Source organism: Laetiporus sulphureus (genome assembly GCF_001632365.1).
Source record: "Laetiporus sulphureus 93-53 unplaced genomic scaffold LAESUscaffold_5, whole genome shotgun sequence".
NCBI classification, from domain to species: domain Eukaryota; kingdom Fungi; phylum Basidiomycota; class Agaricomycetes; order Polyporales; family Laetiporaceae; genus Laetiporus; species Laetiporus sulphureus.
This window is the reverse complement of record NW_024468514.1, coordinates 1132390-1150408: the sequence shown is the minus strand read 5'-3', so window position 1 is coordinate 1150408 and position 18019 is coordinate 1132390. Positions and strand designations below refer to the sequence as shown.

At 52.4% G+C, this 18019-nt stretch overlaps 8 protein-coding genes across 8 annotated transcripts; 4 read left to right on the top strand and 4 right to left on the bottom strand.

Annotated features, from left to right (window-relative positions):
* Positions 1–201: 201 nt before the first annotated feature.
* LAESUDRAFT_711705 (uncharacterized protein) lies at positions 202–838 on the bottom strand (the record flags this gene model as incomplete). The annotated part of the gene is made up of 3 exons (XM_040906859.1): positions 202–357; positions 434–745; positions 815–838. 3 exons carry the CDS (start codon positions 836–838, stop codon positions 202–204), a joined length of 492 nt encoding a protein of 163 aa, XP_040768297.1.
* Positions 839–1575: 737 nt separating this feature from the next.
* On the top strand, positions 1576–3472 carry LAESUDRAFT_711704 (uncharacterized protein; the record flags this gene model as incomplete). Its single annotated transcript, XM_040906858.1, has 6 exons — positions 1576–1840; positions 2063–2295; positions 2350–2375; positions 2425–3064; positions 3117–3280; positions 3337–3472. 6 exons carry the CDS (start codon positions 1576–1578, stop codon positions 3470–3472), a joined length of 1464 nt encoding a protein of 487 aa, XP_040768296.1.
* Positions 3473–4093: 621 nt separating this feature from the next.
* On the top strand, positions 4094–5451 carry LAESUDRAFT_694205 (uncharacterized protein). The gene is made up of 4 exons (XM_040906185.1): positions 4094–4554; positions 4616–4765; positions 4824–4976; positions 5038–5451. The coding sequence occupies exons 1-3, from the start codon at positions 4150–4152 to the stop codon at positions 4950–4952; spliced, it is 684 nt and encodes a 227-aa protein (XP_040768295.1). The 5' UTR covers positions 4094–4149; the 3' UTR covers positions 4953–4976; positions 5038–5451.
* Positions 5452–5484: 33 nt separating this feature from the next.
* On the bottom strand, positions 5485–7558 carry LAESUDRAFT_429807 (uncharacterized protein). Its single transcript, XM_040902431.1, has 2 exons — positions 7145–7558; positions 5485–7082 (listed from the first exon to the last, which is right to left on the bottom strand). The coding sequence occupies exon 2, from the start codon at positions 7064–7066 to the stop codon at positions 5606–5608; it is 1461 nt and encodes a 486-aa protein (XP_040768294.1). The 5' UTR covers positions 7067–7082; positions 7145–7558; the 3' UTR covers positions 5485–5605.
* A 1513-nt stretch (positions 7559–9071) lies between these two features.
* Positions 9072–10066, bottom strand: LAESUDRAFT_429831 (uncharacterized protein). Its single transcript, XM_040902432.1, has one exon. It carries the CDS (start codon positions 9812–9814, stop codon positions 9305–9307), a length of 510 nt encoding a protein of 169 aa, XP_040768293.1. The 5' UTR covers positions 9815–10066; the 3' UTR covers positions 9072–9304.
* A 1010-nt stretch (positions 10067–11076) lies between these two features.
* LAESUDRAFT_644482 (uncharacterized protein) lies at positions 11077–12266 on the top strand (the record flags this gene model as incomplete). Its single annotated transcript, XM_040903861.1, has 7 exons — positions 11077–11127; positions 11184–11326; positions 11381–11513; positions 11565–11666; positions 11724–11837; positions 11886–12116; positions 12186–12266. The coding sequence occupies 7 exons, from the start codon at positions 11077–11079 to the stop codon at positions 12264–12266; spliced, it is 855 nt and encodes a 284-aa protein (XP_040768292.1).
* An 805-nt stretch (positions 12267–13071) lies between these two features.
* Positions 13072–14568, top strand: LAESUDRAFT_673341 (uncharacterized protein). Its single transcript, XM_040905522.1, has 2 exons — positions 13072–13971; positions 14031–14568. The coding sequence occupies exons 1-2, from the start codon at positions 13091–13093 to the stop codon at positions 14368–14370; spliced, it is 1221 nt and encodes a 406-aa protein (XP_040768291.1). The 5' UTR covers positions 13072–13090; the 3' UTR covers positions 14371–14568.
* Positions 14569–15245: 677 nt separating this feature from the next.
* On the bottom strand, positions 15246–16434 carry LAESUDRAFT_673338 (uncharacterized protein). Its single transcript, XM_040905521.1, has 3 exons — positions 16013–16434; positions 15811–15960; positions 15246–15759 (listed from the first exon to the last, which is right to left on the bottom strand). The coding sequence occupies exons 1-3, from the start codon at positions 16379–16381 to the stop codon at positions 15631–15633; spliced, it is 648 nt and encodes a 215-aa protein (XP_040768290.1). The 5' UTR covers positions 16382–16434; the 3' UTR covers positions 15246–15630.
* Between the last annotated feature and the right edge of the window lie 1585 nt (positions 16435–18019).

Here is an 18019-nt window from a genome sequence, read left to right as displayed (position 1 = left end):
GAGACGCAAGCATGCTCATAACGTCTAAATAAGCCGCTTTTGCTTGGCGCGGGCTATCGTACTCACGTATCTGCAGTAACGTGGAGACATCCGTTTCTCCAATGTACCTGTGCAGACTGTTATTTCATAATTTGTTAGCTGCCACTTCGCCGGCTTCCAAGTCAGGCTGGCACTAGTTAACGCTGTGCGGTTTACCGCGTTCTACTCCGCGGCACAGCGACCCTGCCAAATGGCCAAGCTGCAGTTGGTCGAGCGCAGCGGGCTCGGGTCAAACACGATGACTCTGCGCCCTACGAGTACAGGTCCGGGTTGCTTCCGGTCAAATTCGGCTAGGAAGAACTGCTTCTCCGTCGAGCTCTAGTCGCAATAGAGCCTCCGATCTCTACTCAGCCCGTATCGCGGCCAATAGGCTAGCACTTATTGTCAAACTTACCGAGTCCGGAACGCCGCCCAGGGTGTTCAAGCCAAGGGGATCACGGAACAGTTTCTGACTCTGTGCGGGCTGTGTAGTGCATCTTTCTTTGATCTTCATCCGACATGCTGCATCCGGCGGGCAAGGGCCTGGCTGATCGATCTCGCTCCGAACTTGTCTCATGGATATTTCTGCCGTGCGTTGTATATAAGGCGACCTTTTCCGCCCTTTTATCGCCTCCATCGCGTCATTCCTGACTCTCACCCCCCTGAGTTGCGCCTCCCCTCGTACAGCGATCCATCTTGACGGCGAGTACTCCTCAATTGCGTAATCCTACATGATGCAGCTAACGGTGGTCACATAACAGCCTAATACCTGTCGTCTGGTTGCTGCAGACCATACCTGATACCCCAAAATTATCTCCATCATGGACAGAGGTGTGTCTCAAGGGTATATCGATAACATCATCGTCACATTTCTCATGAAGAACCGCTTCAACAGCTGCCTTTGTGATTCCTGAGGTCTCCAGCCCCGAATGGTGTATAAGCGGTTCTCCGGCGATACCCTGTGACCCAACGTTCTATACCGCCGATATATACTCCTATTGAAGGTCGCAGCGAACTCTGAGAGAGAGTATTGCTGCTTGCGCGATGTAACATTAGGTACCCTTGTTTGTATTTATAGTGGATGGATGGTACTGGTAATGCATTGCAGCCCGACGGTCGGTTGTGTGATATTCATTTGCAGACTCGCAGTGACGGCGAATCGATTCGCATACCATTTAGGCGACAACGTGTCTTCGGCATGGATAGTGATGTCAGTGACGGATGCAGCGAGGAAGCGGATACCGCTGCGCTGCCATGAGCTCGAAGCAATGATCTAGCGTCCGCTAGCACACGCTCAGGGTGCAGGCACACTTCGCGAACCTCAACGCCTGCCAAAAGCGGCAGGTGCACCGTTACGTGATGTGTCGCGTACCATCGTTGTCACGGGCGTCACAGTCTCCCTCTTTCCGCCACTTGTCAGTTGGCGGTCCCTCCTGTGCGCGCTGAAAGTGAACAAACTCCCAGATTGCCTCGCAGATGAACTAGTTCGACGACATAGACTGCTGTCTTTCAACCCATTTCTTGAACGTTGAACCCTCGAACTTATCTGCATAAACCATGCCGCCTCTCACGCCCACCTCCCGGGAGATTGTCCTCTTAGCCGTGCTTCTCGTCCTTCTCTTGACGTTCACAACGACACTTCCCCAAAATAAGCGAACGATAACTGATCTAGTTCGACCATATGCTGCTAAGGAAGACGACTCCTCTGCATCGCTCGGACCGGCGACCTTGGAATCGCAATATACGCTGCAATCGTTGAATATTCCGCTGCGCTGGGGTCTAGGTCAGGTTCCGGAGACGAAGGTGGTTGTGCACGTACCTGGTTAGTTGTTATATCTCTTTCATGATTTCTGCCGTTGTTGCGGCAAGAATGGCCGCTCACAGAAGATGTGCGTTGTTTCGGCCATTTAAAGTCACGTGACAAGAGGGTCTTGCGCAGCGTCGTTGCGACACTCTATGGTCGCAATCCTCAATCAATGTTCGGTTGATATATCAAACGACCCTTAAATGCCAGTTTCTTACATTGTACTGACGGACACCTCAGGATGGACGATCTTTGACCGACTGTACATGCTCAATGGGACAATCTATGTCGTCTCTGACCATCCAGAGACCATCCCTGACCGCCGACGAATAATCTCCACTGCTTCATTCATTTATAATGGTCCAGCTGCGGAGGCGCAGCGCATACCAACTGACAAGGAGCTGCGCATTGTATCTACCAACGAAGCAAGAGAGCTCTTCGGGGAAGACGCAGAACGACTAGATGGAGTGACGGTAGGCTGAATCACCTTGCGTGTTATTCACAACTCAATGATCTGTACGCCCCAGTGGTACGCAAATGACCCGAAACAATTGTGCGTGTTTTCTGTTCCAAAGATAGGCTCTCAACTGATGTTCTGCTAGCATCACCCACTACTTCCATTGGTCTGCTGAACTCTTCTTTGGATTCTGGCGCACGTACTCGTCCCTTGATCCTCGCATTCCTCCTACGGGAGAAACATCGCTGCCAGCACCTCGTCGCATGATGTTCTCCCATCTGGACGCGGACAACTGGCGAGACTATTCCGAGATGAATCAATGGGTTCTGCGGAGCTCATTTCCGTCCATCTCTATGGAGTTTATGAACGACTGGAAGGAACGCGTCGACATGGCACGTCCGTTCGTATTTGACCGCGTAGTCTTCGCAGACCGTGCGGCGGCGATGTACGGCGACAACTTCCTGCGTACCCAACGTACGGCTGCCAATGCGTTTGCCCTCCCCGGCAGTGTGAACTGGTGGAGCACGATTAGGAACAATGTCGTGAGCTTTGCTGGACTCTCGCAAAGCGGAGGTGCCGAGTCCGTCCAAGGAGTAGCGAGCACGCCCGTCATCACGTACATTTCCCGGCAAGATTGGGGCCGTCGAATGCTCATCCAGGAGCACCATGAGCGCCTCGTGGAGGAGTTGCACAATCTGCGCAGTTTGTATGGCTACGAGGTGAACATCGTCAACATGGACCAGTTGTCTCGGATCGAACAATTCCAGCTCGCTGGCCGGACCACGGTAAGTAAACTTGTGTCTTTCCTGCCGTTATGTTCACTGATGGCTGTGACAGATCATGATGGGAGTTCATGGTAACGGATTGACTGCTCTCCTCTGGATGCGTCCTACCCCGAAGTCCACCGTTATGGAATTCTTCTATCCCGAAGGCTTCGCACATGACTACGAATATACCACTCGTGCGCTCGGCATGATTCATTATGGCTTTTGGAACGACAAGTCAGTAAGGTCGATTGCTGGTCCCGGTGTACGGTATTCTCAATCCACATACACAGATACTTTACGCGTCCAGACGTGCCACCTGTCAATTATCCCGAGGGCTTCCAGGGCAACGAGATCCCCATCGATGGCGCCATGGTGGCGCGGCTGTGCCGCGAACGTTTAACCCTATCGGAAGAAGCTGATGACTAGAGATTTTGCGTGCGTCTCCGTCGAGGGGCGCAACGGACTTGTTGATCATGTAACTTATTGGCAAGCCACAGCCGTATGCGTGGCATCGTAATCGACTTTGACATAGAGGCGCGAACAGAAAGCCTGGAACGGTCATATGCTACGGTCATGTCTTGCGCAGAATGAAGAAAGGACAAGGGTGAGTGGACGACTTCGGGCTTTTTCGCTTAACACGAGCGTGAGTTCCAAGCTGCCGCGCCTATGGTGGGCGTGAGATGTCCCTGTTCTCCTTCACTTTACCGCACGCCGCAAGAGTCGAAGAAGGTTTCGTGGGCTCATCCGTTCCCGGACAACATATGATATGCAACATCCGGGGTAGTATCTAAGGTGAGCAGGATAGCCCTCGACAGTGCATGGACTCAAACCGCTGGCGTTGTATGCTATGGGCTAGCAGTCGGTAGTAGCGTCCATGGCGCACATGTCTCCTAGGGTGCCGCTCGTCTATCGTCACATCCCGGTGGCCCGGGACGCGTCACGTCACAGACTCTCGTCACATAGTCATAAAGTAACGGTGCTTCTCATCACGTTTGTGGCTGAAATTTCCAACTTTATGTAAATGTACGTGTTCAAAATGCGGATCATCTTCGTCCTCCTACAACCACCTCCAACAACACGCACTTACCCCTCATTCCGAGACGATGGCTGCGAGAGTCCCAAGCTCCTCCTCTGAGATGACCAGTAGACCCTCTGTCAACCTTAGGGATTCATTGGTCTTTCCTTCTTTCGCCAACTGCCCCAACGAGTATTACCTGGACGAACAATATTTACGCATCGACGGGGACATAGCCAGAAATAAATTACACTGGTGCTACCTGGGAGAGATTGTTGATTTCACAGTTTTCCTCCGCGTCTACCTAGACGTCCGGGACACGTCAGGAGAGCTCATATTTGCAGCATTCCATGACGATGAAGATCGTGGCATGCGCTTCGTACAGCAAGAAAGACTTAAAAAAGGCCATACGCTAGTTGTTTTATACCCTTTCCAGCATGAATTCGTGGACGGTAGATACGGGTTCCGCATGGAGAATCCCCAACATGTTACAGTGGGTTTCTCGCAGGTGTTTATGGTCTTCGAGGCGTTGACCTGTTCGTAACATGCATCAGATCATCCCTTGTTCTCTTAACGATCTGATGTCCGCAAATGACAGACTGCAGGGGGGTCTTCCGACCGCAGTTTGCTGGGCTTCAGGCTGCGGCAAAACTGAGAATCTCAAGACATGCAGCAAATGCCACAAAGCCAAGTATTGCGGACAGGTCTGCAGATGCCAATATCCTTTGACGTCTTTCACTTCGTCTTACTCTCACAATACAGGAACACCAAGTTGAGGCATGGAAGACGGGTCATCGACAGGATTGCAAGGCCTTCAGGGAGCTCGAGTGGTTCTTAAATCGGGACTGGATGACATTCCGTGGTGATGCAGCATGGTCATTTCCGAGATAGCACCCTCCTTTCCAGAAACTGTCGGTATGTTTGCAGATTCCAACATTGAGTCATGAGTACGTTTTGACGACTTCCATATTCTCAGCGCCTTGGCTCGGATAGCGTATCGGCAATATCGATGTGTCATCTCAGCCGTATTTTAAGCCTTGCCATTGCTTATTCTTGACATGATTGTGCTTGACAGTCATCACAGACATTCCTCATGTTATGCTTTCTTGTACGATGGCCTCGACAATTGCTTCGATTTTCGCTAATCCCATTAAAAACGTCTGTACTATATGTAATACTATATTTGTCTGATACGGTTTTCCCGTCTAGCCCTTCGTTTCCAAAATCTAGTGGGAGTCTTCGCGGTCGTTTATTGCTTCGCGCTTTCTGATCTCGGTACAAGGCAGGGACTGTCGTTTTCAGCAAAGGAACGAGCTGCCAAGCTACTCCCTCCTAGCTAGAGCAATAACGAAGCTCGTTATGTTGATGATGGAAAATCAGATGGTTGAAGCATTTGTGCAATAATATCGACCCTATGTATGACTTGAATGACATATATTCGCATGTTCATACAAATGACATGTTCAACTTCCCCAGGAAACATTGAAGCAACATAGTAGTTTTGTGTCGTAGAGAGGAGACATAAGGTGGGTTTTGTTCGTAGCTCACTCAGTAGCATCCTCATCTTCCAGTTCAGCTTCCTCCTCTTCCTGTATTGCCATTACCTCCTCCGCCTCAAGTACTTCGAGGATGCGTGCAAACCTGCCAGCCATCCTCACCACTCTCTCGCGATGATGGACCGCCACTCTCGGTACGATGTAAGAAAAGAAGAATTGCGCCTCGTAACGGTTCTTCTCGAGCACGAGCAGCTCGAGCCGAGACATTTTCAGGTCTCTCTCGCGCAGCGGGTGCAGCACGAACGGCCGTACGTTCTGCATGGTGATATCATCGTCACCCCTGAGAGACCCCGGAAGGATCGACCACGGAAGGAGATCAGGATCTACGCGAAGCAGCGTCATGTCTTCCTGCAGCCGAGACCATTTGGCTTCGTGAGCGGCGAGGATAATGCGCAGCTTGCTGATCTCTGCCTCGACTTGACGAAGAGCCTGCTGGCGCTGTTCCTCTTGGAGTCTCTGTTCTTCAGCTCGCGCGAAAGCCGCCTGCGCCTCCGCGAGCTTCTGAGCTTCCGCCCGTGCGATCGCTTCTTGTTCCTGCGCGAGCCTCTGAGCCTCCGCTCGGGCAATCGCCGCCTGCTTCTCTTCTTCTTCCAGTGCGCGCTGCTGTGCTCGCTTCACGGACATGTCATCGATCCTATCCTCCAGGTCCTCAAGCCGGCGGAGCGCGGAGGAGATCCTTTTCTCCACTTTCTCCTGCAGAAGACGGAGATCCTCGGCTTGCTTCTCCTCAAACAGACGCGCATCCTTCGCCGCCTTGACCTGCTTCCTCATGTCCTCAATCTCTGCCTTGAGGTGTGCCTTCTTCGCGGAGGTCTTGACCAGTTCTGCACGTTTCCCAGAGACAGCGGCCCGCTTAGTATCCGCGCGCTTCGGACCCTTGTTACTGGTTTCTATAGCCTTGACTTTGGTTCGAGTGTCCCCGAGAGAATGGTCTACGGCTTTCTGAGCTGCATAAGAAGCAGAAAGTTCCGTGACTATGGGCACACCTTCTCCCGGCATCATCGAGGGAGACTGAGCGCGCCTTCTCGCGGCCTTCGAGATATCACCAGTGCGCACAGGCCCACCATTGGACGAGAAGTCTGAGGGCGCATGGCCTTCACTAGAGGCGACGGGAATCTCGGGAGGAGCGAGGGCATTGAAAACGAAGCTAACCGCAGGCAGTACGTAATCTACAAGACCCAACACCAAGGTCTCAGCGGCCGGTTCAATCCACTGTGACAACCCAGAGGTCCCCTTTCGACGAGGAGAAACATTGATGTCCGTGGCGCTGTGCGTTGCGATGTCGGTCGCATTGATGACAGGGGAGGCAGCGCGTGACTGAGGCAAACCGGCATATGTCGCGCTGTGTCTACCTGTGAAGGGAGAGCGCTGTCTGGCTACAGGCCGTGCGGAGTAGGGCCTGGGGCGGAAGTCGTCGTCGCGGTATCCAAATGCGCGTGCGTGAGCCATGGCTGAAAGATACTGTCTGGATGGGCAGAGCACTTAATCCCACATGGCAGCAGAAACAAAACAGCGAATTATACCGACCTGTTCGAAAGGAATCACCTGAAGTCTGGAGAAGTCGCAGTGCTTGTAATCTGCGATGCTGGTGCAGAACGTTGGATCGAGAAGCGCTAGCAACCACGGGCGAGGCGGTGGCCAGATACTAAGCCAAAGTGAAGGGAGTGTGGCCGTTATGTTCAAGTTGGCCGCCAAGGTAGGTGGCTTTTGTATCTTCCTTCCGGTAGGCGGAAACTCCGCGGCGGATGCGATAGTCAAGTGGCCATTCAGCCACATTACGTTGCTATCCGCGCTCACGGCAGCAGTTAAGTGGCCCACAATCCCGACGCCTGCCGCAGCTGGCGTGCGCATTTCTTTTACCTTTCTTTCCAAGACACGACAGGTAAACTTTCCAGGTGGACACACAGCATCAAAATGCCATCAGCTTCTTGGTGGCTCTGAGAGGCGCGAAGCTGGCCAACGCGCACAAAGCGATCGCGAGTGTCTGAATTCCGTGTACAAGCTTAATTTCTATGCATTGTTTCTATCAAATGCGTCAATTGGCTGTCTCCAAATATGATAAGCACTGAGAAAAAGCAGTTATTAACAGCCATGGCGACCCGATATGAAGGGGGATGATCCACGTGCCTCCTTTCGCTCGGGCTGAAGGGAGATCAAACCTCCCGTTTTGCCTGCGGTCCGAAATCATGGAGATCCGGATATCCGATCTTGATCGTGATAAATGGTGAAACAAGAACACGTTGTGTGAAAATGATGAAACAAAAAACACGTTGTGTGAAGATATGTGGCTGACAGTAACGCTGCAGCTGCCGACGCTGGACAACTGCCTCAACACCAATATTATCCCCACCGACGGGCATTATATCTGGCCGTCGCGCTTTTCAGCCTGTCTACGCGGAGCGTTAGTACTGCTCTTGAGTATGGGAATTTCTTTTGGTCAGCGACCAACGGTCTGGTGGGTGATGAAACAAGAACACGTGATGAACGCGCTGACGGAAATAAAGTTCAGACGCGTCGCGCGAGTGGCGTTGTGACATCGGTCACGGTCAGCCACGAGGCGCAGGACAATGGGTGGTTCGCTATAAAATGCCGCGTCCCTCGCCTTCCTGCTTGCCTCACCACCAGCTCAAGAGGTACGCCTGCCTCTTCTCATCCACCATGCACATACTCAGGCTTCCATCCCCGCCTCAATCTCCTACCTAGATGCGCGCCACAGTACAGCCACCGGACCCATATCCCGTTCTCTAGGTGGGCCCATTGTGGCGTTCACTGTCGACGCCATTTCTAACTTGCACTCCAGTCGCAGGTATCGTATACGATACGCTGTCTGGCCGACGAGACCCCGAGCCGCATGGGTGCGTCCCGACGCCTTCCTCCTAGTCGGCCGTATGGCCTGAGGTCCCAACGCGTGGGCGGAGGTTGGGTGGGGGCATCGCCCCCAGCGGGATATTACGCGCAAGAGAGGCGAAAATGACCGCAAGTTAGCAAGGCTCACCGAAGATAGCACGAGTCTCAAGTGTCTCGCGCCAGGTATGTTTCATGTTCTCGGAAGTGAGGGAGGCGACGTCAGCCAGTGTGGCGTCAAGACAACCGAAGGGCGAGGCCATCACCGGTATCAAGAAAGGTACGTTATCGTCTCTTGAGTGCCGCAGGTTGTTGATCTCGCCGCATTTTATAGCAATAACCGACTCGTCAGCCACAGTCCTTGATCCCGTTCTCTAGGTAGGCCCATTGTGGCGTTCGGTGTCGACAACGTTTCTGACTTGCACACCAGTCGCAGGTATCGTATACGATACGCTGTCTGGCCGACGAGACCCCGAGCCGCATGGGTGCGTCCCGACGCCTTCCTCCTAGTCGGCCATACGGCCTGAGGTCCCAACGCGTGGGCGGAGGTTGGGTGGGGGTGGCATGCCGACCCCCCAGCGGGATGCCTTGCGCAAGAGAGGTGAAGGTGACGGCAAGTTAGCAAGCTCACCAAAGAGTCTTGCGCTAGGTATGTTTCATGTTCTCGAGGAGCGGCAAGCGGCATTAGCCACTGTGGCGTCAAGACAACCGAACGGCGACGATCACGGGATTAAGAAAGGTATATTATCGTCTCTTGAACCTCGCAGATCGCTGACGTCGACGCGCTTTCTAGCAGTACGCGATTCGTCAGCCCTGGTCCATAATCCCGTTCTCTAGGTGGGTTCATTGTGACGTTCGGTGTCGACACCATTTCTGACTTGCGTTCCAGTCACAGGTATCGTACACGGTACGCTGTCTGGCCGACGAGACCCCGAGCCGCATGGGTGCGTCCCGACGCCTTCCTCCAAGTCGGCCATATGGCCTGAGGTCCCAATGCGTGGGCGGAGGTTGGGTGGGGGTGGCATGCCGACCCCCAGCGGGATGCCTCTCGCAAGAGAGGTGAAGATATGACCGCAAAAGAGGGAGCTCACTGAAGATACTACGGGCCTCGAGTGGTTCGCGACGGGTATGTTTCATGTTCTCGAACAGAGGGAGCGCGCCGTCGGCCAGTGTGGCGGCAAGACAGTGGGACTGCAATGTCACCACCGGTATCAAGAGAGGTGCGTTGTCGTCTCTTGGATACCGCGGATCGCTGATGTTGTTACGCTTTCTAGCAAAACGCGACTGATCAGCCACCGGTCCCATATCCCGTTCTCTAGGTGAGCCCATCGAGGCGTTCGGTGTCGACACCATTTCTAACTTGCGTTCCAGTCACAGGTATCGTATACGGTACACTGTCTGGCCGACGAGACCCCGAGCCGCATGGGTGCGTCCCGACGCCTTCCTCCTAGTCGGCCATAGGCCTGAGGTCCCAACGCGTGGGCGGAGGTTGGGTGGGGGCGCCGCCCCCAGCGGGATGCCTCTCGCAAGAGAGGTGAAGATATGACGGCAAGAAAGTAAGCTCACGAAAGACATCGCGGATACCAAATGCTTCGCGATAGGTATGCTTCTATTTCTCGGAAGAGCGGGGAGCGGTGGGCAGGTGCGGGGGTAACGGGGCCCGAGGTAGGGGTCGATCCCTTGTGGTCGGTCCTGGCGCAGGCCTTTACGTGGCCCTCGGGATAAGTACCTGCCGCGTGCATGTAGGCAGCGGCAGGGAAACTAACGTGCGCCAAACGTAAGTCTTATTCGACGTGCTGATGTTTTGTGTGGTGCGAGCACTTGTCATGAGTCGCGGCCTGTATTGATGTTTAGTATGTAGCATACTTGCCTGTGATATCATCTCAACCGAGTGATGTGAATGCATGTATGCTCTGCGGAGGCTGTTCCCCTGCATCAGCAGATTGCTCGTTGATTGGGAACAGGATGGTACACAGTAGCGCAGACGCCATTATCCATACCCAATGCTGTCATGGATTGCACGAGAGCTTGTCGACCGTAGACCATATCATGCGGCTCAAAGCAGATCGAGAAACGGATTGCCCATTAATGCTTGCCGTTTGATCCTGTTTTGCACAGCACACCCGGGAGCCGCGGATAGATATAGAGCCAGCAATTCAGAGCCAGTATAGTCTCGCTTGGACATACCGGAGCATCGTGACCATTCCGACGTCAGGCCAAGCATCGCTACGAGCGGTGAGGAGAGGCATAAAGCATGGGAGCATAAAGCGCTCGGGGTCATACGCGTGGCGTCACATTAGGTCACGGAAAGTCGACGCGTCACCTGTGGCATTCATAATGGCGCCTCCTCATGCTTGCGCTGATACTCGTGTCTAGGTCGGGCAACACTCCATTTTAACGAGACATCTCTGCTTGTTAGGGCAAGTTCAATTTTTTGTATCAAAGTGCCACTATTTGATATCGGTGGGTATGCACAGCCCTCGGTTGTCTGGAGAAATCGTGCTAATTTTCCGTTTCGCTTCACATCATCGAAATATCACTGCAGGCTCGAATATCGGTTGAGTTGCATAAAGAGCTAATCGCATTTTATAAGTGAACGCGAGTTTAAACTCGACATGTCAGACTCAGAAGGGGAGCCGTCACTGGCGTTGAATTCTATATTCACTGTGAGTTCCCTGCTCTTCAAATCTCATTATGTCATCTAAGCGTACTCTTTTCGTAGGAGCCTTTGAGAGCTCCATCTCCAGAACCCACTATATCTATCTACCAGCGCGAAGCCGCGAACTCCAATACCTCGCAAGACACATATTGGTCGAAGATCGAAATCCGCCTCGTTGGGTCCCATCCGCTTTGGGGACATCATCTGTAAGTCTCCTTCTTGCACTCACCTGCCTCTCGGTATTTGAATCTTAGTCTCAGCTGGAATGCTTCGCGTGCATTCGCATCTTATCTAGATGTGAACCCGGAACTCTATCGTGATCGCGCGGTCTTGGAACTTGGTGCGGGAGGCGGATTGCCCGGCCTCGTCACAGCCCTGAACGGCGCTCATACGGTCTGCTGCTAGAACCCAACTTATGGAATATAGCTCAAGTACGCATCGTAGGTCGTCTTGACGGACTACCCCGATGCCTCCTTGCTAGACAACCTCAAGCACAATGTCGAAACAAACATCCCTTCAACATCACGACAACGCGTGCATGTCCAGGTACGCTGCTGCGAATCTTCTCTAGCGACGTCTATCTGACTCGTTTCTTGATGCCAGGGATACATCTGGGGACGACCAATCGGTCCGCTTCTTAAGCCATTGGACGGGTCGACGGGCCGCTCTGGCTACGATCTAATCATGATGTCCGACCTAATCTTCAACCACTCCCAAGTATGGCATCCCAGTTTCTTGGAACCCTAGTATTGAAACGTACTATAGCATGACGCGCTGCTGCAGACCTGCGAGCAGGCTCTGTCGAGCTCATCCAGAGATTCGTTGACGACAACACCAGAGAAGAATGCTACGTTCAGATCAGGTCTCCCTTCGCCTTGCCTCCTCGTATTTTACACGCACCACCGTCCACACCTAGCTCACCGTGATATGGATTTCTTCAGCAAGGCCCGCCAACGCGGATGGTTATGCGAGGAGATTTTAACGCAGAAATTCCCGGTACGTCCTGATTTTTCATACCATCCAAGTCTGCGCTGCCTTACGATCGTTATTTACGTGGTGCCGTAGCCGATGTTCCCAGATGACCCTGGAGATGAGGAAGTCCGTTCAACGGTGCATGGATGGATGTTGACTCGTGCGAAAAGCTAGAGAGCGCCGATCTCTCCCGGGTCGCGAGGTTCGCGGTATGATGTCGTTCGCATTCAGTTGACATCCCTCAAAAGTCTCATACGATGAATGCATTGTAGTTGCGTCTTCGAGTCATCAAACGAAATATCTAATAAAATAATCGGATAATTCACGTGGGACCAGTCGAAAGCGTTTCCTGCAAAGTGCTGGGACAGGGATCGAATCAAAATATGTGATGAGACTACGATATGGCGAAGAGGTGCATCCGCTCGAGAACGTTCAAGGTCACTACAGCCAGTCATATAGTAGAGAAAGATCACTCGACATCGTGTCGGCTGTCCAATCCTACTCCAAAAGCCACCTCAATGCGGCAAAGACCTTCAAACGTTCTCGACAACGTTACCCACTCTCGCTTTGCCTGAAGTTACCTGTGACTCAGACTGCAGACAAAAACCCAAGGCAACGGTGGTGTCGGGTGACGTTACGCGTGACCGGTCGCGTCGACGCGAGCTGTGTGACAGGATTCGCGTCTGCGGCGGAAGGCTTCGAGTTGCAGTTCTTTCCTTCTTTTCCTCAGCAACTCGCAACGTACATCTTTTTTTCGCAGCTTTCATTGCTCTACGAGTAGACCCCGACACCGCAGCACAATGGAGATGGAAATCCCAGACTGGAGGCGTATCATATTTAGCTGGCAACCCAAAAATCCTGACGGTCTCGCGTTCCCGGAAAGGCTACCGAAAGGCAAAACCGCTGCCGATGGCATCAGCCCATGGACGGAAGATCCTCGTGATATTATGATCCTTGAATTGATGCCTGGGATGGGCCGTAAATTCTGGAGTCGGTCCATGATGCCGGAATTCCAAGAGAACTATGACGTACAGCCGGCCGACGTTTTGGAGAAGGAGGAAAAGGATCCTCATGTGATCCCTCCTTATTCGGTTCTGATCTTCCTAGACAAACACGATGGGAACTCTGAAGCTGGTAACGACGACCGCATATTAGACGGAAAAGAAAGCCAATGCGATGAAGACAAGACGCAGGAAACTGTCGCTTCAAAAGGACCTGTCAATGACTTGCCGAAGTTGGAAGAGTTCATCCCACAGGAGTATTTTCCCGAAATCTTATTCGTGCATGATCCAGACGACCTGACACTGTATTCTGAGGGATCATTCCCGAAATCTGCACGGTCCGACGACACGATTCCGGTCAGATACAAATGCATATATCCCACTGAAGGCTCTCTCATCTTTGAAAACAAAGACGAGAAGCCTCCCGAAGAAATAGGAGACATTGACAGTCTTAAAGAGAACGCGACGCGCACAGCGCACTTGCACCTATCTGCTCAAAGCAACATAGGCCAGGGGAACCACTCGCTTGTCTATCGCACTGCACTCAGTCTCCCCCCGCCGCTGAGGGCCCGCGGGCCCACCGGACAAGTGACCGTCGCCGCGAAGCTGATGAAATCTTGTGACAGAGACTGTCGCCGCATGCTCGAGAGAGAAGCATGGATCTACGACCAATTCCCGAGGCATCTCATGGAAGACTGGAGCGGCTATAACTATCTCCCCGGTTTTAGGTGTCCTACTCCTGTTGACGCAGTCGTACCGAAGTTCTACGCGTACTACGTCCCGGAGGACGAAAAGTTATATCCGCAGAGGAGTGCCATCTTGTTGCTCGAGGAATGCGGCGTACCGATTGAGCCTGAAGAGATGTATATACCCGAAAGGTGCGTACCGATTTCAGCCGTATGTGTGTTGCTCGCTTACATTAATAGTGCATCTCCAGAATCCAGTGCAACTCACAATTCCTCCGTCTCCATTGGGCAGGATTCCTCCAGAACTCAGTCGCTGCCCGAAATATCCTCGTACAGCCAGGTCCTCTCGCGTTACCGCCGCGATATCGTTCGCTCTCATATCCCCGCTTCCGCATCATCGACTTTGGCCGCGGCGAAGAGAGGCTCGATTGGTTCGACAAGAGAACACGGCGCTCGAGTACCACGGCGGACGATGATGGTGCCGAGAGAGAGCGACTATGGGAAAGGTGGGAGAAGAAGGAGGATGATGAGCAAAGGCTTGTCAAGAAAACTTTGAAGATGGACTTATCATGTTATTCAAAGAAGACATGAAGTATCCGCAACACGTTATCGCTTGTAATGTTTCACACTTGATCATTTGTTCCATTCGCTATCCATCCGCATCGCTCCTCGTGTTCTGTGTTCGCATATATGCCGTTAGACTATCGCTCCTTCTTGTCCTTTGTTGCAATCGCTAGCTGCTATCCGTCTATGTAACTATATCGCCGCATTACAATCATTAATTTAGACAAACTGGCGGGCAATCCAGAGTGTATGAAGAGGCAAATATAATATCTAGTGCCAACGCGACACGTCCTGGCGCTTGCTTCGGAGTCCACTGCATCGCTCAGTGATGCCTCCGGCTGATAACCAATTGTTTTCTTCACCGACGCATCACCAAAAAGTGCGGCTCAGTGACGACGAGCGGAAACATATAAGTTATGGCCCGGACTGAGGGCACTTGATGATCACAAATGGTGATTTCATCGTGCTGAGCTGCGAAGAATTTCGCGCAACCTCATCATCGATGCTTGCGTTCAAAACCGCAAGCAAGAATGAGCAAACCCTACTCTCAAAATTGTGAGTACTTTTTGAAAGTGCCACCATGAACACCCTGGAGTCGGTGATGCTGTCGCAGTGCCAGGTGACATGTGACATACTGTGACGCAACGCGTCGAGACGCGTCCTGGTAGTCCGACTTATGGTGGCCACCATCACCATCGACGGATATGGTCATTCCGTAGAGAGAGTGCATATCCGAGATGCTGCCGTCGTTTCGATCTACATTGTCAACGTTGAGCTCGGAATCGCACAGGGGATGAACTCGGGATCGGCTGATTCAAAAGGGCAACCATGGTTCGCGATGCAGGCCGTAATGTAGCTTCAGCAGATAACTCTGTTATGGATTATAGTGTTGGGAAGCGTCTCGGCCGATCCTCCCTGAGGTCCAGCGGTGCAACCAACGCTGCTGCTCACAATGATCGAAATGCAAAGTGAGCGTCAAAGACTATAGGCATCAAACGTGCAGGCGTTCCCGAGAGGAAATAAACACAGGCGAACCAAGTATCAATCATGGAGCCAATCAGTTCCACACGGACTACCCTGATTCGCCAGTGGACCTATTCGACATTCTCATCGTTATCGACACTACGAAAAATTGTAGAATAAATGGCTCTGAAACTCTGAAAGAAGCTTGACATGAGCGATTAATAGATACACTGGGGAGCAGTGACAGAAATTGTTGCGAAGTGCACGCATAATTTCATCCTTGGAAGTTCTGGCCCTGCCGAGAGTTATCTTGCAATGTCGGCCCTATGCAGGAAACGACCACTCGCTGCCGCCGTCGAACGTTGACCAATCGCGAGTCAAGAACCACTCAAGCTCAACAAAGGCCTTGCATTCTTGTCGATGTCCCGCTTTCCACTCTTGAGTCTGGTGCTCCTGTTCGAGATGAGAGGGACATCGCGAGGCAGAGCACCGGCCGTTGCATACCTTTCCGCAATACTTGGCCTTGTGACATTTGCTGCACGTCCTGAGATCCTCCGTCTTTTCGCAGCCCGGAGTCCAACAAGGTGCCACGGGAAGACCACGTTGCAGCTTGTCATTTGCGCTCATAAGTTCCTTCAGCGAGCAAGGAATGATCTAATACAGGCTATCATTTCATCGTCAATTTGGGATTCTTTCAAGAACGTACCTTTACGTCCTCAGACGTCTCCATACGAAAGCCACAACTTTGGTCCAGGAAGTAATGCTGCCAAGGATACAGAAGTGCGAGAGTATAACCCTTTTTGAGCCCACCGCCGCGGACATAGCGCATTCCTTTATCCTCGTCGTAGAACGAAGCGCGTACGAGCTTGCCAGACACGTCGCGGACATCCAGAGTCAACCTCCCGATGGCTATGTAGTCGATAATCTCTCCAAGGAAGCACCAGTGACGCTGGTGGGTGGCTATTTCTCCATCGACGCTTATGTACCGCTCGTCCAAATCATCCTCGGATGGACAATCGGCGAAGGGAGGAAACGCCAATCGATCTCTGAGGTCTGCCAAGGGGTTTTCAGCCATTTCAAAAGGATTCAAGATGGCGGTATGTCGACCAGAGCACGCTGGAAGTGGTCGTCGCAGCTATGACGTGGTGTGATCCGCGTGACATTGTGATGCGATGTGACTTCGGCCCATCGCAGTGCGCACCACTCTCATTGATCCCTCTTGCTTGCGAACGAATAAGAGACTGGATCGGCTTTCTGCGCGAATGGCTTCTTTATAGGACCTTTTCAACGAGAATGGAGTCGGACGGGATAAAGTCCTTCGGAGCCTCCACTCTCACGATATTCCGACCCATGCGATCCCGACATTCGGATCTCTTCGTTCTATATCAGCGGGATCTGCCTCTCCATCAAGGCTCTAATGCATATTTTACAGCAAAGCAAAGTGTATCGTACCGTGGTGAGCGAGATCCGCTTTATCGGTGCTGGTACAGACTGCTTAAATGCAATTAATATCATTGTCTACTCGTCTGCAACCGGTCGTACAAGGCCAAAACATTTGGAGCTCATTTGGAGCTCGCTAGTTCTCCGCCTAACTGATTTCTGTTCTGCCTCTCTCAGACGCAAAATCTATGCGTTACGACCATTGCTCTGGAAATCATCTTATGAACCCATCTTCGTTCACCAGAATCCTATAGGACATGAAGGCGCAGTGGCCGTCACGGTCCATGGATCATTACAGACATCACAAGGCAATATCAACTTGAACACTGCAACAGCATACGGTGAGGGAGCGACGACAAGCACGGTCACTCAGCAAGCCGGTGGGGAAGAGGACAACACTAGTCAGTGCGAAGTTCGTTGTTTGTGAGGACGCTCAGAGATTTGCAGAGGAGGCGGTACGTGAACAGAATGCTGTGAGATTTTGCTGACATACTGAAGCCAATTGACGGAGGCCTCTTTGGCGCTTTCATCGCTGTTCGCGATACGTCCACTTCGTTTCCTATTCAGCGATGTGTTTGATCTTCCGAGTACCTTCCACAGATTACACCGGTGATCGACAACTTAGATCCTACGAGCTCAGAACTGGCTGACCAGAAGAAATTCATCATTTTTTCGTCGAGATACATACTCTCACGCACAGTAGATTTCACGGCATATTTGATTCAAGCAGGAGAATTACATGAGAAGCACAGTGAGTGTCCTTCATTGACCGCAGGAAATGCGGAATGAAGTCGCCTTTTAGAATCATCAATCAGAGTTTGCGCGATTTGCGCGAAGTCGACTTCTGCTTCGAGAAGCTGGCCACAGGACCTTGCTCGTTCCTCCTGTTTGATGTGCCACTGCGCTGGATTGCTCGAGTTGAATACCTGGCACCAGCAGCGGACGAAGGGCTGCCAGCGTGCGTGGACTCTTGCACAGTTGGACGGGAAACTTTGCTCCTATAAACAGCGGCGCCATGTGCGGACCTACGAGTTGGGATGGCGTCGAGCGCTTGGTCTGTATATCCACGCCGTGCCGATGCCTTGGTAGGCGTGGTTTCTTCGTCTATCTCTTGCACGTGTACATTCCCATCCGCGGCGTCGTCCGAGTTGTGCAAGACAGCTTCCTCATCAAGGTCCCCGTATTCGATCCTAGCGCCGCTTCGCCCGCGTCTGAGAAGGTCGGGGTCATGGCACCGTAGAATAGCATGTTTGCCTCCAACTCGCGCTCTTCC

Excerpts from the sequence above, each read along its gene's own strand:
- LAESUDRAFT_694205 (XM_040906185.1), top strand. The coding sequence starts at position 4,150 with ATGGCTGCGAGAGTCCCAAGCTCCTCCTCTGAGATGACCAGTAGACCC. Across the intron at positions 4,555-4,615 it reads AGAATCCCCAACATGTTACA|ATCATCCCTTGTTCTCTTAA; the intron begins GTGGGTTTCTCG and ends AACATGCATCAG. Across the intron at positions 4,766-4,823 it reads AAGCCAAGTATTGCGGACAG|GAACACCAAGTTGAGGCATG; the intron begins GTCTGCAGATGC and ends CTCACAATACAG.
- LAESUDRAFT_429807 (XM_040902431.1), bottom strand. The coding sequence starts at position 7,066 with ATGGCTCACGCACGCGCATTTGGATACCGCGACGACGACTTCCGCCCC.
- LAESUDRAFT_429831 (XM_040902432.1), bottom strand. The coding sequence starts at position 9,814 with ATGGTGTCGACACCGAACGCCTCGATGGGCTCACCTAGAGAACGGGAT.
- LAESUDRAFT_673341 (XM_040905522.1), top strand. The coding sequence starts at position 13,091 with ATGATGCCGGAATTCCAAGAGAACTATGACGTACAGCCGGCCGACGTT. Across the intron at positions 13,972-14,030 it reads GAGATGTATATACCCGAAAG|AATCCAGTGCAACTCACAAT; the intron begins GTGCGTACCGAT and ends GTGCATCTCCAG.
- LAESUDRAFT_673338 (XM_040905521.1), bottom strand. The coding sequence starts at position 16,381 with ATGGCTGAAAACCCCTTGGCAGACCTCAGAGATCGATTGGCGTTTCCT. Across the intron at positions 15,961-16,012 it reads AGACGTCTGAGGACGTAAAG|ATCATTCCTTGCTCGCTGAA; the intron begins GTACGTTCTTGA and ends AGCCTGTATTAG. Across the intron at positions 15,760-15,810 it reads AGGCCAAGTATTGCGGAAAG|GAGCACCAGACTCAAGAGTG; the intron begins GTATGCAACGGC and ends CATCTCGAACAG.